This window comes from Thamnophis elegans, chromosome 7 (genome assembly GCF_009769535.1).
Source record: "Thamnophis elegans isolate rThaEle1 chromosome 7, rThaEle1.pri, whole genome shotgun sequence".
NCBI classification, from domain to species: domain Eukaryota; kingdom Metazoa; phylum Chordata; class Lepidosauria; order Squamata; family Colubridae; genus Thamnophis; species Thamnophis elegans.
Window position 1 is genome coordinate 22,218,742 of NC_045547.1, and position 22,617 is coordinate 22,241,358.

Consider the following 22,617-nt stretch of genomic DNA (forward strand, 5'->3'; position numbering starts at 1 on the left):
ACATGTGTGGCAGAGACCCAAAACAGAGCTGGGGCAACAGCGCATGTGCCCACAGAGAAGGATCTGCATGTCACCTGTGGCACATGTGTCACGGGTTCGCTACCACTGTACTGGGTTATAATATAGATTGCATTAGCAGTCCTTCCAAAATCTGCAGGGATTTTTTTGTGTGTAAATTGTCAGGTTTGGAAAGATAGATTCCACCTATTTCCTTTTTACCTGTTCCCTTGTTTGGTGTATCAAGAAAAGTCTGTTAGCTCACTATAAGAAAATATTTTTGTTGTTTAAATAAAAGAGTTTAATGTAGCATCTGGTTTATTTTATATGGAAGATAGTTCCCCAAAGCTTGACAGTTCACTTGAGTTCAATCCCGTCTTTTAAATTTATATTCAACTGAGCAGTTTTGCCCTTTCTGATTTATTCCCAACATCTGTATGTGATGCTTTAAATATAGTCACTTGGTGGTACTGTAGTAAATATGTTTCCACTTAAGCATTATTTCTGTTCCTTTTATATTGTACAATACTATTCCAAAAATGGTCCAGTGTTATTTGTTTCTAGCTCTAATTAAAGGCAAGGTAAATTTGCTTTCAAAGTTCTGGGCATTATTAACATTCAGAAAGTGATCACTGAGATATATTGTCAGTATAGCAGATTGTCTGTTTGATCTTGTTTGAGAGATTTTCAATAGCCAACTTGGGATAATATAAGTTTAGAATGCTGCATTGTACTAATTCTGTACATTTAAATGGAAGTGTGACATTGTGTCATAAAATAGGTAATAGCAAAAATATTGTTTTGATGGGTGAAGTATTAATATTTTAATGATTAAAAAACTGGCCAGGATAAATATGGATTTTATATCTCTATATCTATCTATCTATCTATCTATCTATCTATCTATCTATCTATCTATCTATCTATCTATCTATCTATCATCCATCCATCCATCCATCCATCCATCCATCCATCCATCTATCTATCTATCTATCTGCTGGTCTTGTTGTATTCAGGTCTTTTCCCGTGTAAGATTGAGATTGTCTTGGCAACATTTCGGCGAGGACCCAAACTCGCCATCTTCAGGCTGGTGTTTTCGGCTTAAAGCGTGGTTGGAGCTGCCGTCTTTCTATAAATCTTGGTGGGGGTGTATGGAGTGCTGGCTCTGTTTCAGTAAGTTGATTGATTGGCTGTGTGGTTGTATCATGATTGGTTGATTGGTGCTGTCTGTGTGTCCATTGTTGTTTTGTGTTGTAACGGCCTGGTGGAGGGTGGGGCTCATTTGTTGACCAGGACTGGTTTCCAGATATCTGGTAGGTGGGAGGTATCATCACGTTTATTCATGTTATGGGGATGTTTCTCTAGTTCGATAGCTTCCATAATTACCAAAATAAAGAAATAGAGAAACTATCGAAATGGCAAGAAATTTGGCAAGATTCTGTAGAGGTGAGCCTATGGAGCTGACTATGGGTCTGAAGGTGTTCCTTCTTTGTGTATCTTGGGGAGGCCATAGAGCTTGGGGCATCCGGATGATTTCTTTCTGGGGATGATTCTTTGCTGGATCTCTTCACTGATGGGAGAGGCTTTTATTTTGGATTTGGTGGTTTTTTCCAGGTAGGTGGTGGGATCTGTGTTTAGAGGTTTGTAAGCGGGGTCTTGGACTGGGTTGGATAGTTCGGCTTGGTAGTCAGATGTGTTCATCACCACAGTGGTGTTACCTTTGTCTGCTGGGAGAATGTTGTTGTCTATCCTCAAGTTGGTGAGTGCTTTTTGTTCTTCTTTATGTAAGTTGCTTCTGGGTGGATTGCTGGAGCAGAGGACGTTGGTGACTTCACGTCTGATTTTATTGGCTTCATCTGGGTTGATTTTGGTTAGGGTAGCTTCAACTCCACATATGATGTTTTCAGTGGGGATGCGTTTGGGGGCGACTGCAAAGTTGAATCCTTTGGAAAGGACATTGGTTTCTGCTATGGTGAGGGTCCTGTCTGATATGTTATGTATTGTTTCATGAGTTGCTGTGGAGGGGGGCTGGGCTTCTGATGTTTTTCTAGTTGTGGAGTTTTTCATGTGTGTGTGTGTGTGTGTGTGTGTGTATACACACACACACACACATACATACATACACACACACACACACAAAAATACAAGTGAAAACAAGGATAGTGGGAAAGTGGGTAAGGGAGAAAAGTGGGAAGAGAGAAGTGTACGGTAAAGGGGAAACAAAAAAAGAAAGCATTAACTTTCTTCAATGCAGTTGAATAATGGTAATAAGACTCTAGCTTCAACTTTTTATTTTTGCATGCTTAATGTATTCTAGCTATTTTTATAACAATAAACTTATCAGTGATGAGAGACATAGTGGCTTAGTAGCTAAGACGCTGAACTTGTCAATCAGAAAAGTCGCCAGTTCAGCAGTTTGAATCCCTAGCGCCGCATAACGGAGTGAGTTCCCATTACTTGTCCCAGCTTCTGCCAACCTAGCAGTTTGAAAGCATGTAAAAATGAAAGTAGAAAAATAGGAACCATCTTTGATGGGAAGGTAACAGCGTTCTGTGCGCCTTTGGCGTTTAGTCATGCCAGCCACAAAGATGAGCACCGCCCCCTAGAGTCGGGACGACTAGCACATATGTGCAAGGGGAACCTTTACCTTAAACGTATCAGCAAATCCCAAAGTCAGAGTTTAATTTTTTTCTGTCTCAAGGATAAAATCTAGAAAAAGTTTTCAAGTAGAAATGAAATTGGATGTATTTTTTTCTTTTAATTAAAGCAGTTAATTTGGCCATCTCTGCTAGTTTTATCATTTTATCCAGCCATGTTCCATTGTGGGAATTAGGGTATTTTTCCAAATTTGCACACACAGTATTCTTGTTGCTGCCAACATGTATAACAACAAAGTTCCAGATTTTTTTCAAGTTCCTTACCCATTAAACCTAGAACAAAAGTGTCTGGTTTGATTTTTATAATCATTTTGAGAATTTCTATATTAAATTATGAATCTTATCCAAGTATCCCTTTGCTTTATCAAAAGTCCATCAAACATGGCAAAAAATTCTTCTTTAAATTTACATTTCCAACATACAGTTGCAATACCTTTATACATTTTTGATAAATAGGTGTTAAATATCAGGTGTTAAATATCCACAGAGTTTCATTTTATAAAAATTCTTGTTAATTACATTCAGTGTAAATTTTAAACCCTTCATCCATATATGTTTTCTTATTGTTCAAGTATTATATTATACCCGTTTAAGTTTTCATACAGTGCATGACATACTCAATTTCATTTTTTTAAAAAAAATCTCTTTGCCCACATCATGTTTCATTATCAGACACTTTCGATGTAATATAAAAGCCTCAAATGAATTTGGGTTCATAGCAATTGTTTTCCTAGATTAGGTCCTGAAATAGGTTATATTAATTTATTTATTGGAAAAATGTGTACACTCCACAATATTAAAACTCTAGGCAATTTATAGTAGAGTATGGGGATCATAACAACTCAATAGTAGATATTGATACTAGGTATAATTATTATATATTTTCTAGATTTAGTAGTGGTAGCATTGAATTGGCTGTCTGTCTTTCTACTTACATTAATAGCTTGAACTTTCCTTCACCTGAAATTGGTGATATTGATATTGGTGAATTATCATCTTCAAACTACTTCAATTGTTCAGCACAAATTAGTATGTCTACTTCATTTCAAACAATTTCCTATGCCTGTAATGTGATTCTGTACATGTATTGCAGATTTGTAGTTTTTAATTCCTAGGGTAATTCACATTATTATGATCTATTGAGTTTATCTTACATATGTTCTTCAGGAAGCACAGTCAGGGGTTTTTGGTCTTTGCAAAAATCATATATCAGATGAATATATACAAACATCCCTCCTCCCTCAATAAAAGTAATAACTTCATGGAGAGAAGAGTTGGGCAAGATATAAATAAATTATTTGTTAAATGTTCTTTCACTTTATACTAAACTGACTAAGGTTTACTTTTATCAGTACTCAGATAATTTTTTCATCTTATCCCAGTATCTAGAGGCTCTGAGATTTTGGATCAGAAACAGAAGGCTTCAGATGAACCTTGACAAGGCTGGGCGAGTCTGGATTTCGAGGCCCACTGGTTCCAGTACTATACCATTTTTTTTTTTGTTTATTTCATATGGTGTAACAGAATACAGTGTTAGTGCATAAAATTCAAAGAAACAGCATATAAAATGTGTATGAAAATATAAACCCAATAGAGTGAATTATTTTAAAATGCACAATAAAAATGATGAATAAAATTAAATTATGTATGAGCAATTACTAGAATGGCTAAACTTATGGCCAAATATCTAGATTGTTTAGTCATGGATAGCAGTGCCCTCTAGATGATGTAGTTCTTGAAGGGATCAGTGGAATGAAAAGTTTGTGGGGTGTTCCCACTGTCACAATTAGTCAAACCAGCTCCAATTCGTATTTCCAATATTGGCACCTGCCATGGTTAGTTCGGATCTGGTTATCCAGTTTTTCCTTGGAGGATCAAAGCTTCATTGTACTGGATCAAACACAAACAGATCTGGGTTAGAAGGTGCACATTCCTGGTGCCATACTCTCTCAATATCAAAGCCTTCTCTGACTAATTGCTTAGAACAGAGATGGTGAACCTTTTTTGGCTTGTGTGCCATAAGGGGAGGAGCACAGGGGGGGTCGTTCCTGGGCGTGCTGCACCCATAATACAACACTCGCTCCCCCCAGTGCACATGTGCGCATGAGGCACTCCCCCCATTTTTTGCATGCTTTTTTCGCCCTCCCTAGGCTACAGATGCTTTATAGGAGCCTGGGGAGGGCAAAAACAGCCTCCCCCACCCCCTGGCGGCCCTCCAGAAGCTTCAGGGACCTTCAGGAGTCACTTCCAGTTTGCTGGTAGGGCCATTTTTAGTCCTCCGGAGGTTTCAGGAAGCCTCCTGAAGGTCCCTGGAGCCTCCAGAGGGCTTAAACCGACCCTATGAGCAAACAGGAAGGGACTTCCAGTTTGCTCGTAGGGCCGTTTTTAGTCCTCTGGAGGCTTCAGGGAAGCCTCCTGAAGGTCCCTGAATCCTCCGGAGGGCTTAAACCGACCCTACGAGCAAACTGAAAGTCCCTTCCCAAACTTCCGATTTGCCCATAGGAAGCCTCTGAAGCCTCTGGAGGGCTTCTGGGGGTGGGTGAGGTTCTTTTCACCCTCCCCAGGCTCCTATAAAGCATCTGGAGCCTGGGGAGGGCAAAAAATGGCTTTTAAAAAGGCTGAACTCAGCTGACCAGTGCGCGCATGTGCAGTGGCCAACTGACAGAGCAACACCACGCGTGCCCTGACAAATGCGTGCCATAGATTCGCCATCCCGGGCTTAGAGGTTTCCACCGCGGGTGCCAAGATTTGAGTCTGAGTATTAGATTGTGACAGTCATTGTATCTAGGTAATAATTGCTTTGCCTTGCACTTCTGCCACTCCCTGTTTAAGGCTGTTTTTTTTCTAAGGTGTGAGGTTGATGTGTTAGATAGTAATGGTAGCCATTTGGAAGGTGTCAGTTCAATAGTGACTGATAATAAGCCTTATAGTATGATTAAGCTGGGTGTCCATTGTTTTTGTATGAACTCTATTTGATCATACAGGGTTAGGGTAATATTAAACCACCGAATATACCAAAGTAAGAACTGATTTCCTTCAAGCAGTAACACTTGCAGGTGCCAGAAAGTTTATGTAGGGTATTGTTCCTGGTTTTTATTTTATCCATTATTTTTATTAAGTGTTCCCTATAGGTTAAGGACCAGTCAAGGGTCACTCCTAAATACTTTGGATTATGATTATGACTTCAGCAGCTGGTTCCTAAATTTCACTTTTGGTGTATAGTTAGCTTGCCTATTGTTCAAGTGAAAACATGCAATTTCAGTTTTGTTAATGTTGGGTTTCAGCCTACAGATTTCAAAAAACTTACCCTTTTTAAAAAAAAAAATCATTTTTGAGGGCTTTTTCAGAAGTATTAAAGTCTTCATATTATTTTATCAGCATGATGTCATCAACATATAAAAACTTTCTTTCAGCAATACCTGGTAGATTGATGTGTATATATTAAAAATAGTGGAGCCAGCATAGAACATTGTGGCAAGTTGTCATTTAACCTATACTTACGGCTAATTTGACTATCTAGATCTGTGATGACTAATCTATGGCACACGTGCCACAGGTGGCATGTGGAGCCATTTCTGAGGGCAGGTGAGGCGTTGCCCTGTCAGCTCCAGTGCATGTTGGCAAGCTGATTTTCGGCCTTGATTTTTTGTCGTTTTTCTCCCTCCAGAGCTTCAGGGAAGCCTCCTGAAGCCTCCAGAGGGCGAAAAATGGCCCAACGCGCAAACGAAGTTTGGGAACGGACTTCTGGGTTGCACATTGGGCTGTTTTTTGCCCTCCGGATGCTTCAGGGATGTCCGTTCCTGAACTTATGGTTTGCATGTTGGGCCATTTTCCGCCCTCAGGAGGCTTCCCTGAAGCTCCGGAGGGCGGAAAACGGCCCAACGGGGCCCACCGGAATTTCACTAACCAATTTCTGGGTTGCCTGTTGGGCTGTTTTTCTCCCGCTAGAGGCTTCAGGAGGCTTTCCTGAAGTCTGAGAAGGGCAAAAAACAGCCCAACACACACCGTGGAAGTCTGGAGGCTTCAATGAGGACTGTAAGCATGCATGCAGGTGGTGGTGGTTGTGCGTGCATGTGCACGGGAGAGCATTGCATTATGGGTGTTGGCACACACGTGTGGGACTCCCCTGCTCCCCTCGCTTTTGGCACGCCTCGACAAAGGTTAGCCATCACTGATCTAGATGTACTTCAATGTATCTGTTTGAAAGCATAGTGCTGAGTAGAACAGCTGTTTTCTTACAAGGCACAATGAGTAAAATTTTTAGAATCATCCCTTCTAGCCATGACTGCCACCTGTTCAATCAGCAGGAGTTGTGAGTCTAGGAGGATCCCCAGATTGGGCATCAGGTCTGTCTAGAGCAGTATAACCCATGCAGCAGTAAAGAATAATAATTGTAGCCATCATTAAACCTGATAAGGAGGGGAGATCTGTAGATTTCAGACCTATAGCGCTCTTAAGCATTTATTACAAATTACTCATCTTAAACATCTTAAACGTGACCGAGGAACATATATCTGTAAAACAGGATGGATCACAAACTACTGCGGTCAGATATTATCACTAACCTCCCACATAGAAAATGGATTTCAGCAAAGACAAAAAATATGTCACTGTGTCCATCAACCTACCATTGGCCTACCATACAGTGTGGAGAGAAGGGCATTTGCACAGCTTTTTCTTGTGTACCAATTGCACCTGCTCTTGAATTGGCAGGCCTTATTCATGGTTACTCATGCCGTAGTCCCCTCCAGATAGGACTATTGCAATGTGTTCTACATGGGTTGTACTTGGAGAACTTCAGTGTTATGGGCAGCTACAATGGTCGTGGGATAGTTACATGTACTCCTACAACAGTGCATGTCAACACTTTGCTCTATGATCTGCTTTGGTTGCCAATTTGATTCTGAGTCCAATTCAAGGTGTTGTATTTTTACCTTTAAAGCTTTTTAGGGCATTTCATGGGTTATTTAAGTTACATCAGTCTGCCCCAATAGATCTGCCAGAGAAAGCATTTATTTGTTAAATTTATTGATTAAATTTATTTGTCACCCATCTCAATCACAAGGTGACTCTGGGTGAATACTATATCAGCTATGTTTGGTGGGTCTCAGGAGATGTGCCTTCTCTGTCACTGGCCTGCCTTATGGAACATTCTTCCCACTGAAATTAAACATAATTATATTATGCGAGCAGGAGGGGACAGGAGGAAGGAAGGAAGAAAGAAAGGAAGAAAGGAAAATATTTCAAATTTAACTTAGCACCTAATGAAAAATATTCTGGTTTTAAAGACTAGAAATTTAAATTTCTAGCCTTTAAATTTAAAGAATATTGATTTATTTATCAAACTGGTATTGAATTTCACTAATAGACTACTGCTGATTGATGGATAGTTTTGATACTTGTTTAGATTCATGGATTTATCCATTTTTCAAAACTTGCTCTAGCCTTTGCTTTCCTCTGCCCTCTGGGGGATTATTGGAAGACTCCTTGATGCTCTTTGACCTTGGTTGTTTGCAGACATTTCATTACCCAGTTAGGTAATATCAGTGCTGGTAAGGGTGGGGTTTGCTTCTTTCTTATGTACAGTAGTTTGCCCTGTCAGTTGTTGATGGAGATGTGGTTTTCTCCTTGGTAGTTCCTTGTATATGATGTTGTTTGATGATGTCTGGTGTTAATCCCTGCTTATCTGGGCGTAGGCTGCTGCAGATACTGTGTTCTGATTTTTTTTTGTTTCCTTCTTTGTTTTTTAATTGTTCATTTGTAGTACGTAAACATGGTTTATCTCTGTGTGTCTATTAATGGCCGATTTGTCTGAATGTCAAATTTCCAGGAATTCCTTTGTGTTTTTGATTTAGCTTGGTCTAGGATGCTCACAATTTCCAATTGAAACAATAGATGAATCTGTCATGTGTTGCAGAATAAAGACTTTTCATCATGTCTTCTGACTGCTAGTTGGTGTTCATGGATGTGCTCTGCCTGTTTGTCCTTCATAGTGGCTGTTAACATCCATACATTGGATGAACAAACCCCACACCGAAGAGCACTGATGGTATTACCTAGTTGGATAAGGAAATGTCTGCAAGCAAACAACCAAGGTCAGAGAGCAGCAAGGACTTGGTAGTTCAACCCTGAGCTCCATATATTCTTATATAAATAACTGGATTACTATACGAGTTTTGGTGCATTACTTCCACATGACTGCTCATATTTTTTTTTAAACGCAATCTCCTCAAAGTCCATTGGAGTCAAAATACATTGTAAAAATCTCATTCTATGAGACCAAACTGTGAGATAGTGATCTTCCTCAAATCATCATTTGAGCTAATTAGTGAGATTAAATTTTAACTTCTGGAAGGCTGATACTAAAATAAAGTTCCTGAAATTTGTTTGTTCTCTTTTTTTTTAGTTGTGTCAGAGTAGAAGAGCACCATGCTGTTGATATTGACCTTTACCACTGTCCCAATTGTGCAGTTCTACATGGACCCTCCTTAAGTAAGTGATGAATTTTAAAGCATTTTGCACAATTTCGGTTATGGTGGACTCAATACTGAATATAAATTATTTTTATAGCTGATGATATCATGGCTATCTTTGATAATTATGCAATGTCATTTTGAAGTTATATTTCAATGTGATTTATACTCTGATTTTACCTTTAACTGTTTGCATCATTAACAAAGAGGTATGCATTTGTCCCCTTTGGAATCTGCTATGTCTATTGATTAGTGCAAGAGATTAAGCTGTGTAATGTATAATAGCAATATATACCACTTCATAGTTATCTACAGCCCTCTCTAAGCAGTTTACAGAGTCAATATATTGCCCCCAACACTCTGGGTCCTCATTTTACCAACCTCGGAAGGATGGAAGACTTGAGTCAACCTTGAGCCTGGTGAGGATCGAACTGCTGGCAGTCAGCAGAATTAGCCTTTAATACTGCATTCTAACCACGGCAATAATATACTTGGGAAACATACAGGGACCAATAATGTTTGGTCAAATATGTCTAAGTGTATAGATGCATTTTCAGTAAATAAAATCTAGTGTTAATCCCAAACTCTGAAAATAAAGTGGAAGATACTTTACCAGAATACTTGGGCTGAACAAGAGATCAGTACTTCAGATCACTTGATTTCTAATAGGTTTTTTTAAAGACTTGAGAGATTATGTTGAATATGCTTTATCTACAACATTTGCTTGGCAGAATACATAATTAAAACATGTAACTAAAAATATGGCCATTGCTGCAACACTGTGATCATGTGATTTGCATGGATGGCAACCAACTTGTGCTTCTGATGGTTTGTGACTTGCCCTGCTGGCTTCCCACAGGCAGTCAATGGGGAAGCTGGCAGGTAAGGTCATAGGTTGCTCCTGCTCATATTGCAGCCCACTCATAATGTTCAAAACAGTCAGAAATGCATCACATCAGAAAAATAAAGGAAGTTTCTTTAAAAAAAACACACACGATCTTCTAAATAGTTGTAAGCTTATTTCAGATAAGCTTACAACAATTTTGCTGCCTCCTTTGTTGTACTCCTGCAATCCAGCAGCTGTTGTCATTGTCTACACTTCAAAACAATAATGTAGCCAAGGGTTTTTTTGCAGACTGAATAGTATCTATCAATATTTAAGTAATAAAAATTAGATTTTTTCTTCTTATTTCTTAAGTGACTTGTTTGGTCAGATAGCTGGTTATCTTCTGGGATTCAAGCCAACTGAACTGTCTTTTGTTCCTTTTTCTTTGTTCATCTTTCTCTTAAATGCAAAGAGACTAGAAGGATAAAATCAAAGATAATTACATTTTTTCTTTTACTACCCCTACTTCAAATGCACAAATGAAATTCAGAAGCAGATTTTTTTAAAAAAGCACGGTCTGATTTTTGTCAAATATAACAAACGACACATTTTATAATCTCTCCACCCCCTCCCCCAAAGTGCCCTAGTTTTCATCATTGTCCATCTGAAGATGTGACAGCCATGTATACTGCCATTTAAGAAGATGATTTTTAAAAATAATTATAATTGCAATCCTCCTCCTTCTCTCTCCTTTCACTCTACTTATTGCTCTGGCCATAAAAATATTCCATCTTACCTACTGTTTTATCTTGATAATACCTTGGTATGGAATATGAAGGAATATATATAAAACAGCTTAACTGCAAAATCAAATTTTGGTACTCTTATTTTTTTTTGTAAATCTTTATAGAAATTACCTTTATATGCTGTATAAAGTAAATTTGCCATTGTAGACTTCACAAGGGTAGCTCCCTGATGCCAAAAATAATTTGGGAATCACTCACCCAGTTTTTGAGTTTACAGGAAAAAATATTCTAGGCAGAAGAAACTGATTCATCCAGTTTGAGATCCACTGTTTTGAAACTTGACATGATACCATTGAATTCTTAATGTAGTCTTTGACATGGAAATGGTTTGTGTCCCTGTAAATCATATTTACTCTAAGTGCACCTCTAAACTATGTATCTTTTCTCTTATAACTTTATCTAGAATAGCCACTCTTCAAAATTCAAGGAATCTATATTCAATATAATGTAACTTTGCAAAATCAAGTCTCATTTCATTGATTTCCATCTGGCCCATGCTATGCAGTTTCTGCTTGGAAGATTCAGGAAAATACAGTTTGATATTGTTAGCAAACTGAAATAACCACTTCTAGCACTTTCATATATCTGTTAAACAATGTTTGGGACAGAGAGGATACTTACAGCTTTGTTGTGATGAGGCTGCAGGAACATGATCCTATTCCCTAAAAAATGTTTTATGGCTTTGAAGTTAGGTGTCCCCCTAATACAGTGAGCTGATTCACAGGGTTAGCATGATCAGTTATATCAAAATTGCACCGGTCCTGAATCTTGTTTAAAATAGGGCCAAATGAACTGTTTTTAATGAATATCTGAAATTGTACAGTTATTCTTTTCTCAAATAATTTTCATAAGGAGACATTCTGACTAACCAGTAGTTTTTTAGTAACTGTTAAGAATTGTAGCATCCAGAGTGAGTTTCTTGAGAAGTGGACATTTTGTCATTTCTAGATAGTTTGACACTTATCTTTTGACCCATTGATTCCATCTCACTGCTCAGACTGAGTCAATTGTAAAAAGATGGAGGCATGTCAGACTCTACTTACCAACTAAAATGGGGTGAGGGTGGAATGCTGCAAGTACACCAGAAGACTAAAAAATGGCATAAATATCTGAAGGACAATGAAAAAGATGCAATGAAACTAGTACACCATGAAGGCTTATTGAATATGGAGAGACCAAGCTGGCCTACAAGACAGAACAAAATAACAGTTGAAAGGCATCTTGGAGGTCTTCTAGTCTAGCCCCCTGATCAAGCAGAAAACCCTATACCATTTCTGACAGATAGTTGTCGAATCTATTCTTAAAATCCTACAATGTTGGAGCAACCACAACATTTGGAGATATGTAGTCAATTGCACAGCTTCAGTTATCGTATCCATATCTGTAGTCCCCAAGAATTCAAACTTGGTCCCACAATCACATGAAGTAAAAAAGGTTTGAGAATGCATCAAGTTAAGATGTCTTGTAAATATACTCTTAGCACATATCTTTGAGCTCCTACATCTTATTTGCTAGAACAGATATTTCAAGTCCCTGAACCACATAAAACAGTTACACTGGATAGCTATATGAAAGTCCAGTGATGACAATGAAGAACAATTTTACCTCTTTTTATTGTCATATGAAAAGCACAGTAATGTACTTTGGTCCTTAGTTGATCATCTTCACAAAATATCCGCTGCTTGCACCTACTCTGTTTTATTTCTTGTAAATCCTCAGGAAACTGTCTAGACTTTAGTGACTGTGGCCCATCTCAGTTTACTATTCCATATTTCAATGGTTCTGTCATGCCCCAGAGGTTTCAATGGTTCTGTCATGTCCCAGAACGTTTCATAAATTTTTAGGGCAGACCATCTTAGTGAGTCTCCTATATCTGTAAGTACTGTAGATAAAATGACCATCAGTCCAGAACTTATTAAAAGGGATCTGACATTGACAATTGAAGTAGTGACTACTTCCTTCTATTTTTAAATTACCATTTCTCTATTCTTGTACAAAATTGAAATTGAGCTCTGCTTCATGTATTGGGAAAGGGACATATTGACATAATTCAACAATTCTGGTTATCAAAACTAGTGGATAATGATTAAAATACCTTTGAGGAAGAATTTATAAATCCCTGAAAAAGTATTTTTGTTGTTCAATCACTAAGTCATGTCCAACTTTTTGCAATCCCATGGACGATAGCACTCCAAGCCCTCTGTCCTCTACTGTTTCCCAGAGTTTGCCCAAATTCATGTTCATTGTGTCAATGACACCATCTAACCATCTCATCCTCTGCCATCCCCTTTTCCTTTTGCCTTCAATCTTTCTTGACATTAGGGTGTTTTCCAATGAGTACTCTCATCTGATGGCCAAAGTGGCTTCAGCTTCAGTATTTTTCCTTCCCAAAAACAATCAGGGATTACTATGAGTCTACTATGGGGATAAAACCAATATGATTTTATGTACATAATTCACCCATGCTGCCATCTAAATCTCAAATTGAGTCACTATTCAAATACAAAAACAATTTAATGCTGATTAATGTATGTTATGTTCATCTGTGCAACAGATGTATTCAAATCTACTAGACTGCAGCAATAGTAATTTAGTTTATTAGTTTGATGTTGAAAGGGTGCTTATTAAATCCACTCAAATCTTTTTAGTGTCAATATTGAGCACCTTCTATGAAGTAATCATTTACCTTTTAATATATACTTTGTATGCTGTGATTATTTGTGGCTGTTAATGTATATTTTTAGCTGGGATCAGTTACCTCAGAGGCTTTGTCTTACATTTTCTGTAATTCATCTGCCTGTCTAAAAACTGTCAAATACCATTGGTTATTATCTAAAGTGGTGGTTGAATTTGAAGAAACAGTTGTATACATTTGGATAAAATGATATGTGTAGTTTACATACAAATATGCATACTGAAGATTGATAAATACAACATGGATACCAGGGCTATGCCTAAATGTTTCTTTTGCAGCTGCTATTGAATATAAACTGTTTGAGTTTTTGAAAGTGTGGCATTCATCCCCATCTGTTGTGATATGCAGAAAATCCTGCAGTTCCCATGGCAAGCTGTTAAATAAATTGGTTTACACTATGAGGACAACTTTAATTTGAAAATATTGAAAACAGTTTTCAACGCAGACGATCTTGTAATATTAGTCTTTTATAGACATATCCAGGCAAATGTAAACCTTTACTGCTAGGTTCCAATTACTCTAAAGTTGTATTCACAACATTGATAAGCAGAATTTGCTCATATGGATTTTAAAATTAAGTTTTCAGAGTTCCTTTGTATAGCAAAATTTAACTGGTACATTTGAAAGGCAAGTTTAAACTTTGTAATACAATTCTGTTCATTGACATAATTGTAGCAATAGAATTTTTTGGTTCAGAAATAATGGATGCTTTAGTGAGCAAGAAACATCTAGGTGGAATTGTTCAAAGCCTACAGTTACATGTTACCATACCAATATCTTGCACCAACACAGCAGACTGCAAATGATCAAAAGTGTATCTCTGTAATATATTCTGTTTGGCATGATACTGAATCTTGTCGTTTAACAATTTTTTAATGTATTATAAAGTTTCAATTTAGGATGTTGATATAACTGCAGTCATTTGTATGAAGCTGTATACAGTTTTTCTTATATCTTTAAAAATATTTCCTTTTATTGTGGATGAAGATTTTTTTAAAATAATAATTTACTGGTGGCAGGATCAAATCTGAAATTCATTTACATTTGCTGAGAGGAAATAGGGAGCTTAATTCAAATCCCTATTCAACAAGAAATATTCTCTCAGTGACCTCGAGCAATTATACGTGCTAAAATTAACATCTTGGGGATAATTAGAAAATAACAGAGTGACTCATCTGACTACAGTATATTGAAAGAGTAGAATTCACATTTGTATTATGTGTCATGGTAAAGGCTTTATTCTCCAAAAAAAATAATGTAGTATATTGTACATTTTCCTCTTTCCTCATTCTTTTCCCCTTCCAATGAGATCCTAGCAAAAACCCTGAGTAATGCCTTACTAATAGAGAAATAGTTTTGACTAAGGCTCCCAGAGAATTTCATAACTAAATGGGATTTGATTCTCTCTTATCTTAAATTGACGGTTACATTTTTCACCATGTAGTGAAGAAGAGGAGGAACTGGCACAGACATGACTATACAGAATATGATGATGGTTCAAAACCAGTTCAAGCTGGAACCCGAACATTTGTTAAACAGTTACGTGCCCGTTCATTCCCAAGGTAAGATCAATTGCATTTGAAAATTCAAAAGTATATGTAGTTGCTTCAAATAGTGATTCTGAACTCAGGCTTTTAACTATATTACTCTAGTGGATATGAGTCTCATCAGGATTTCAGTGTTTATTTGTGGAAGTAAAAACTAGATATCCAATAATACTAAAGACATTCTGAAAGAATTGTTTCAGTTCCACATGTTAACATTATGATCAATTAAAGCAATTTGCTAAAAATGCTCAGATATAATAAATGTTGGGAAGGACAGATATTTTATAGTTCAAAATATGAACTAAAAAAATTAAAAAAAACAATTTTTTAAATTTTTTTTTAAAAATTCTGCTTCTATTTTAAAAATAATATACATGTATTTCCTTTCTAGTGCTGATGAAATCATTTTGAAAATGCATGGAAGCCAATTGACGCAAAGATACCTGGAAAAGCATGGGTTTGACGTTCCCATTATGGTACCTAAATTAGATGGCTTAGGTCTCAGGCTCCCACTTTCTACGTTTTCTGTTCTAGATGTGGAACATTATGTAGGTATGGACTGCTGGTTCAAACACAAAAGGGCAAGGAAAAATAAATGGGTTTAAATATTCTTTTCCTGAAATATTATATGGTTGTGACATTTTCTGAGAACGCTTGAAGATTATTTCTCCAAAGCTTTGGTTTCAGTTGTAAGTTTTGAATATCATGTCTTGAGATTAATGTAACCTGAATGAGTGGAATACTCAAAACATTAATGGTTCACTTAGCTATATTTTCTCTTTAACAGTTTCAGGATTTTCAGAAAAAATAGATACAGTTACATATGCATAAATTACTATATTCCCATAATCCTGAGATTTCTACAGACCTTTGTTGGCTGGTTTATGCAGTGATTTAAATGTTTCATTTTACAGGTGGTGATAAAGTGATTGATGTTATTGATGTGGCAAGACAAGCAGATAGCAAAATGAAGCTCCATAATTACATTAAGTATTTTACAAACCCTGAGAGGCCAAAAGTATTAAATGTAATAAGCCTTGAATTCTCGGACACTAAGTGAGTATGCAATTTTCATATATGTATAAAATGCTTATATTTTAAACTGTAGCATATAACAATAATTGCAGATTTTCTGAATAGTTGCAATAGTGAAATATGAAGTTGAAAGGTAGAATATGACAATTTGGAGATAAGTGCAAATAATTGATTATTATGTATACTTAAAGCTTGGGGCTACCCTAAATAACTTAGGTTGAAAAGATGAATAAATGCAATTGCTTTTTCTTTGGAAAGGGCTTATCTATATATTTTTCTTATATGTTTAATGGTCTGTGGGAATGACCTTTGGGAAAATGAGGAAGAGATACAATCTAGGAAATAATCAGACAAGAGAGGCAGGAACCCCCAGTAGCTTAAAGGTCAGAGAAAGAAATTTAGAAAAGATATTTCCTCATGGATGAAACAGTTAAAAGAGGAGGCGGGAGATATTGTATTTTCAGACTTGCAAAATTCTGTTAATGTAGAATTCAGTTCTTCTAGTTATGTTTCCTCTCTGGCTTATCTGAGAGGGATGACAAATATATGCAGGACAAATAAAAATATTTTTAAAATGTTATGTTACTAAAAAAATACCTTTTATTTTTTTAATTAAAAAAATGAAAATGATGCCTAGATTTATGTATCTAAACCAAATCTATTAGCAAATGCTAAGTGCTAAACACATTGTATTTAATATTGTAGTTCTGCATAGCGATCAGCCTGTGTGGGATATTGTATATTTTAGAAAGATAGTCCACTAAAGCTACCCTGTAATTTCATACTGTTACATGACTCTAATTATTTAATTTATGAATTAAGGCTCCTGATATGTCTTTTTAAAATCCAAGCAGCTTGAAAAAATATTTTTATCATGCAATAAGGTAGTGATCTTCTCAATTTGAAACTACGTACACGAACACACCTATAGTCATAACCATATTTTTATGAATCAGTTATTTAAAATATGCAAAAATACTTGATTAAATTAACTCTCTTGAACATTTTGACCACTAAGAAAAACAGTTCTAATTTGAAATAAGGGACCATTAATTTTGCTATATAACCATTATATTGTGTTGAGATACATACATATATACATACATATATATATATACATACATACATACATACATACATACATACATACATACATACATATATATATATATATATATATATATATATATATATACATACATACATATACATATACATATACACATAAACATACACATACACAGGTAATATATAAAATTTGGATTTAGATGAAAACTTTCATTCTATTTTTTCTTCATTCAAATCTCATTATAGTCCATATAAGTTCCACTTCAAAGAATGTGTAACATAATTAAATACGTTATATAATGGACTCATTATCTATTTTTGGTGTTAACTGTTCAATCTAAATAGCAGTATGGATCAAAATATTACTAGAGAGGAAAGATTTTTCATATTTGCATATATTAAGAAAGTCCTTAATCATATTCTTGTTCAAATTGCATTTCCTGTTTTGAATTTTAAAGGATGTCTGAATTAGTGGAAGTTCCTGAAATTGCCAGAAAACTTTCATGGGTTGAAAATTACTGGCCAGATGACTCGGTCTTCCCTAAGCCTTTTGTTCAGAAGTACTGCTTAATGGGAGTTCAAGATAGTTACACAGATTTTCATATTGATTTTGGGGGCACTTCTGTTTGGTATCATGTTCTTTGGGTAAGAAAACTTTAATTTCTTTAATATGCAAATGTACTATATTCATTTTAAAAAAAAATTGAATGTAAATTGCATAGATTTCTGATTTTGTCTAACCAACTGGTTAGATTTGAGAATTTTTCTAACTCCAATAATTTCCGTTTAAATAGCAATAAAATTCTATACTTTCATTATGTTGTAGTCCTATGTGATATTAATGGTGGTAATGCAAAATTGTCAAAGATGTGCAGCATGTAATGAAATGTCTTCTATACATAGGGTGAAAAGATTTTCTACTTGATCAAACCTACTAATGATAATCTGGCAATTTATGAATCCTGGAGTTCATCTGTTACCCAGAGTGAAGTGTATTTTGGAGATAAAGTTGATAAATGTTATAAATGTGTTGTGAAGCAAGGACATACCTTGTTTGTTCCAACAGGTAAAAAGTTATTTCTCTGTCATTTAACATATTGATGTATTGGAGCTTGGTAACTAATGTTCAGAGAATTTTTAATTCAATTTAGCAATTAGGTTTAAATTTAGAAGATGGAGATAGAAGCTGAGATAGGTAAAGAATTTGAAAAAGAGTTAGAAGATAGCTAAATAATTATCTATTTGTATATTGTACATTTCCTACCATATTTTCAATAATTGTGTATTCAAACCTATGGCAGAATTTCAACACTGCTATTTGTTTACCCCATGCTCTATTAATGTATATAGAAATTATATTTATTGTAATGTGACCTTTGGTGAGATAGGTGGTATATAAGTTTCATAAATAAATGAAATATTTTTTTTCAAAAATATATTTATTCATTTAATTTTTCAAATATCATAGGTAGAATTATTATTTCTTCAAGTTAGTATAATCATTGATAATATGATAGGGCAGTGATGGCTAAACTTTTTTAGGTCGTGTGCCAAAAGTGTGGGGAGCGCAGGGGGAATCGTGTGCGGGCATGTCACACCCATAATGCTATGCGCCCCCTCTGCTTTTGGTGTGCTTTTTTCATCCTCCCCAGGCTCCAGAGGCTTTCTAGGAGCCTGGGGAGGGCAAAAGCAGCCCCCCAGGCCCTCCGGAGGCTTTAGGATCTTCGCTGAAGCCTCCGGAGGGTGAAAAACGGCCCTACAGGCAATCTGGAAGTTCAGGAACTGGTTTCTCTGTAAGGCCGTTTTTTGCCCTCTGGCGCTTTCAGGAGGCTTCCCTGAAGACTCTGGAGGGCAAAAAACGTCCCTATGAGCAAAATCAGAAGTCACTTTCGGTTTGTCTGTAAGAGAGTGTGACTGGCCCAAAGTCAACAGCTGGTTTTCATGACTAAGACAGCACTTGAATTCACAGTCTACCACTTTCTAGCCTGGTGCCTTAACCATTAGATGAAACAGATTTGATTTTAGAGATTTTTGGTTATGCTTTTGAGACAGCTGACCAGTACTGCACAACTGAAAGATACTAATATGTTGATAGTCCAATAACAGTAATACAATGGTAAAACTTTGATTTGAACAATGTGTGGGTTGTTAAAATAACTTGCCTCTGTTGTGCTTTTGGGAACAAAATATTGTTTATATATAGGCTTAACTTTTTGTTTCAGGATGGATTCATGCTGTACTCACTTCTCAGGACTGTATGGCTTTTGGAGGAAACTTCTTGCACAACCTCAATATTGGCATGCAGCTCAGGTTAGACTTGGAATTTCCTCTTTTATCCAACTATTTGCTTCTACAAATGTAAACACATGCCTTTGTTATATTGAGGTTAAGTCATTTTCTGGTTTTATAAATATATTTTGCTGATATTTTGCAAAGAACAGAAGGATTATCATTATTTGATGAGCTCCATATGAATGGAGTGTTCTGAATTACATTAAAATAGAAATTGGTTAAACAGGTATGAAAGATGAATATGTATATTTTAATTAAAGTTAATTGAAGGCTAGAATATCCTGGGGTGCTGATGCTAACACCCTACAAACAACAGCCTTGGCTTTGATTTATTCCACAACTAAATATGATGCCAACATGTGGCTTAACAGTGCCCACACCCAAATAATTGATGTCCAACTCCACAAGACAATGCATATTATCTCTGGTACATTGCATCCCACTCCTGTGCGTTCATTACCAATACTTAGCAATATCATACCTCCCCACTTTAGAAGACAACAAGCTCTCATTCGGCTATGGTCAAGGATGCTGAACAACAAGGCCCTCCCTATTCACCAGGGCAGTGCACAGCCCATCACAAGATTGAAATCCCATAGCCGAGTATGGAAAACAGCTATTCATTTAACATCTAATCAGCTTAAGCCTGAAAATGAATGGAGAGAGGAATGGTCCAAGGTATCTTCTTGTGGCCTGATGATTAGTCATCCCTCTACTAAAACAGCTAGTTTTGACCTGCTCGTTCTGTCAGGTCGAAATTGAATAGAATTAGGTGGGATACTGGAAGAAGTGCCTCTGCCCAGTATCAATAGGGATGGAAAGATACCTCTTGTTGTGATTGTGGTGCTGATATGTGAACTATTAAACATATTGGGCAAGATTGCCCATGACATGCATTCTCTGGTTCTCTACAAGACCTGCACAAAGCAACGCCAGAGGCAACCACCTGAATTGGACATCCAGTTAGGAGGAAAATACCATACCCCTATAGAAATTTATATATAATTACGTGGCCTATGTGTATATTACATCTTTTCTGTCATGTTCTCATATAACTAAATAATAATAAACAATAAACTAGAATTACTGAAAATATTATTTAAGTTATTGATAGTTCTCCACTTATGACTAAAGATAGTCCTTCATGTATGACTAAAATTGGCCCTAGAACCTTGGTTGTTGAGTGAAGTGGTCCTTAAGTGATATGTCACATGATCACTTCACCCAACAACCACAATCCAAATCCTTCCAGTTGTTAAACTGGCTGTTGGGGAGAGGGCCTGGACCTCCTGGGCATCATGGGGCAGAGAGAGGACTTGGACTTCTAAGCCAAGTCCTTGGAAGGACTCAGGCCCTCTTTCTGCTCCGTCCTCCCCAGGAGGAATAATGAGAACACTGGTGTTTGCTAGTGTTTTCGACTCTCCTATGAACCATTTCAGAATACTTCCAGAGGGGTCGGGAAAATATTAGCAAATGCCAGCATTCTGATCCATTCCTCCATGCGGGATGATTTCCCTCCCTACATGGATAAGAAGGGAAATCCTCTACTGGGAAAATGGAGTGGAATGTCCACTTTACTTGCAATCTTCCCTGCCAACATCCCCGTTGACTTTCTGGGAAAGCTGGCAGAGAAGATAGCATATGATGATCCTATGATTTCAAAGCACTTACAGTAGTCAATAAGTCATAAATGTGAACAGGTTTCCAAACACCACAAATAATCTTGTGATTGTGGGAGGCGGCATAATGTTCTAAATTGTCTAGAAATGCTTTATGGGCAGTAAAGCACTTCCGGGGCTATTGTGACTGTGAACAGTCATTAAATCATTGGTCAACAGGCAAGAACTACTTCTAATAATAAACATCTGTCCCTTAATGGTTGAATTCATGGAATTTATAAAAACATATTCATATATCTGAATGCAGTGGATGGAAGTCTTAATCCTAGAATTTATGAAAAACTTGTCAAGTAGGCTTTACTACACTCCACTAGGTATTTTAATGAATTTTTGTTGTTAGGGAATATTTTATTTTGCTACACATCATGAACAAATTGAAGTGATTGCATATTTATATAAAATAATCCTTCTGTTTATTTAGGTGTTATGAAATGGAGAAAAGACTAAAAACTCCAGATCTTTTCAAATTTCCTTTCTTTGAAGCCATCTGTTGGTTTGTGGCCAAAAACTTAATGGAAACTTTGAAAGGTAACTAACTAATTTAATATTTTAAGAAGGATTTGAGAGAAGGCTTTTTTTTAGAATGATTTAGTGGGTCTGTGAGCACATCATAGTCAGAGAAGCAAGTTATTTATACTTTGCAATTAAGAAAAATCAGGGTAGCCAATTTATTCAATCTTAAAGTATTATGCAAGCTATATTAATTTAAATGTTTTCACTTTAACAAATAGTAGCAAATCTTCATATATCATCCTTTGCACTTTTATTCAAAGGCTTTGACAAAGGAAGTAAATGCATTTCCCCCCCCTCTGGGATGTGTCTTCAGATAATGATGCCGAGTACAGTTTTATGGATATGAAAATAAATTTTTTTCCCAGTCTAAACTGACTGCTGCTTAATTCCCACTATTTTTTCTTAAGTGCCTACTCATTTTCACCTCTTCTACACCATTCTCTTTCTGGAAGGATTGATTATGCTGTTATTACGATGTAAATCCTGATCCGCAAGCTTGCCAGGTAACAGTTTGGCTAGCACATGATTCACAGGGAAGATACTCTATGGAATAGCTATCCCTGCAGATTATCCTACTATGCACAATTTTAGTGATTTGTACACCCATAGTGCTGGCACAGATGGCTGCACAGATGGCTTCCCATAGCTGCAGGATTGCCCATGCATGATTTAGAGTTCTAGTCAATCTCTTTGGCCTTTCCATGTTGATGATAATAATAATAATAATAAAACTTGGCATGGTTGTGGGGCTTGTGTGCACTGATGAAGATGAAAGCTATGCCAGAGGTTCAGCTATTCTGGACAGGTCTCTTGTCAGACAAAGAGTGTCTCTCCCATAAATAATATTGTGAGATGTAATTTACAGAAACTCATACTAGCTCCAGTTATCACTTAGGTAAACAAGGACTGCACTAGGTGTTTGAGTTCCTGAACATTTGGATAGGTTACAGAACTCAAGGCTGTTGACTAAGCAACTAGGGCCAGCTGCTGCAGGACTATTAGAAGGAAAGATGTTTACCTATCACCAAC

The 22,617-nt window shown here is 36.6% G+C and overlaps 1 protein-coding gene across 2 annotated transcripts in view; it reads left to right on the forward strand.

The window, feature by feature from the left end:
- The window catches only part of KDM7A (lysine demethylase 7A), a 58,764-nt gene that overhangs the window by 11,330 nt on the left and 24,817 nt on the right, over positions 1 to 22,617 (forward strand). For both annotated transcript variants that reach the window (XM_032221994.1, XM_032221995.1), the window contains exons 2-9: positions 9,061 to 9,146; positions 14,899 to 15,016; positions 15,393 to 15,553; positions 15,916 to 16,057; positions 17,563 to 17,749; positions 18,008 to 18,170; positions 19,327 to 19,414; positions 21,497 to 21,603. In XM_032221994.1, the coding sequence (XP_032077885.1) occupies positions 9,061 to 9,146; positions 14,899 to 15,016; positions 15,393 to 15,553; positions 15,916 to 16,057; positions 17,563 to 17,749; positions 18,008 to 18,170; positions 19,327 to 19,414; positions 21,497 to 21,603 (1,052 nt within the window). The remainder of the gene's footprint in view (positions 1 to 9,060; positions 9,147 to 14,898; positions 15,017 to 15,392; positions 15,554 to 15,915; positions 16,058 to 17,562; positions 17,750 to 18,007; positions 18,171 to 19,326; positions 19,415 to 21,496; positions 21,604 to 22,617) is intronic.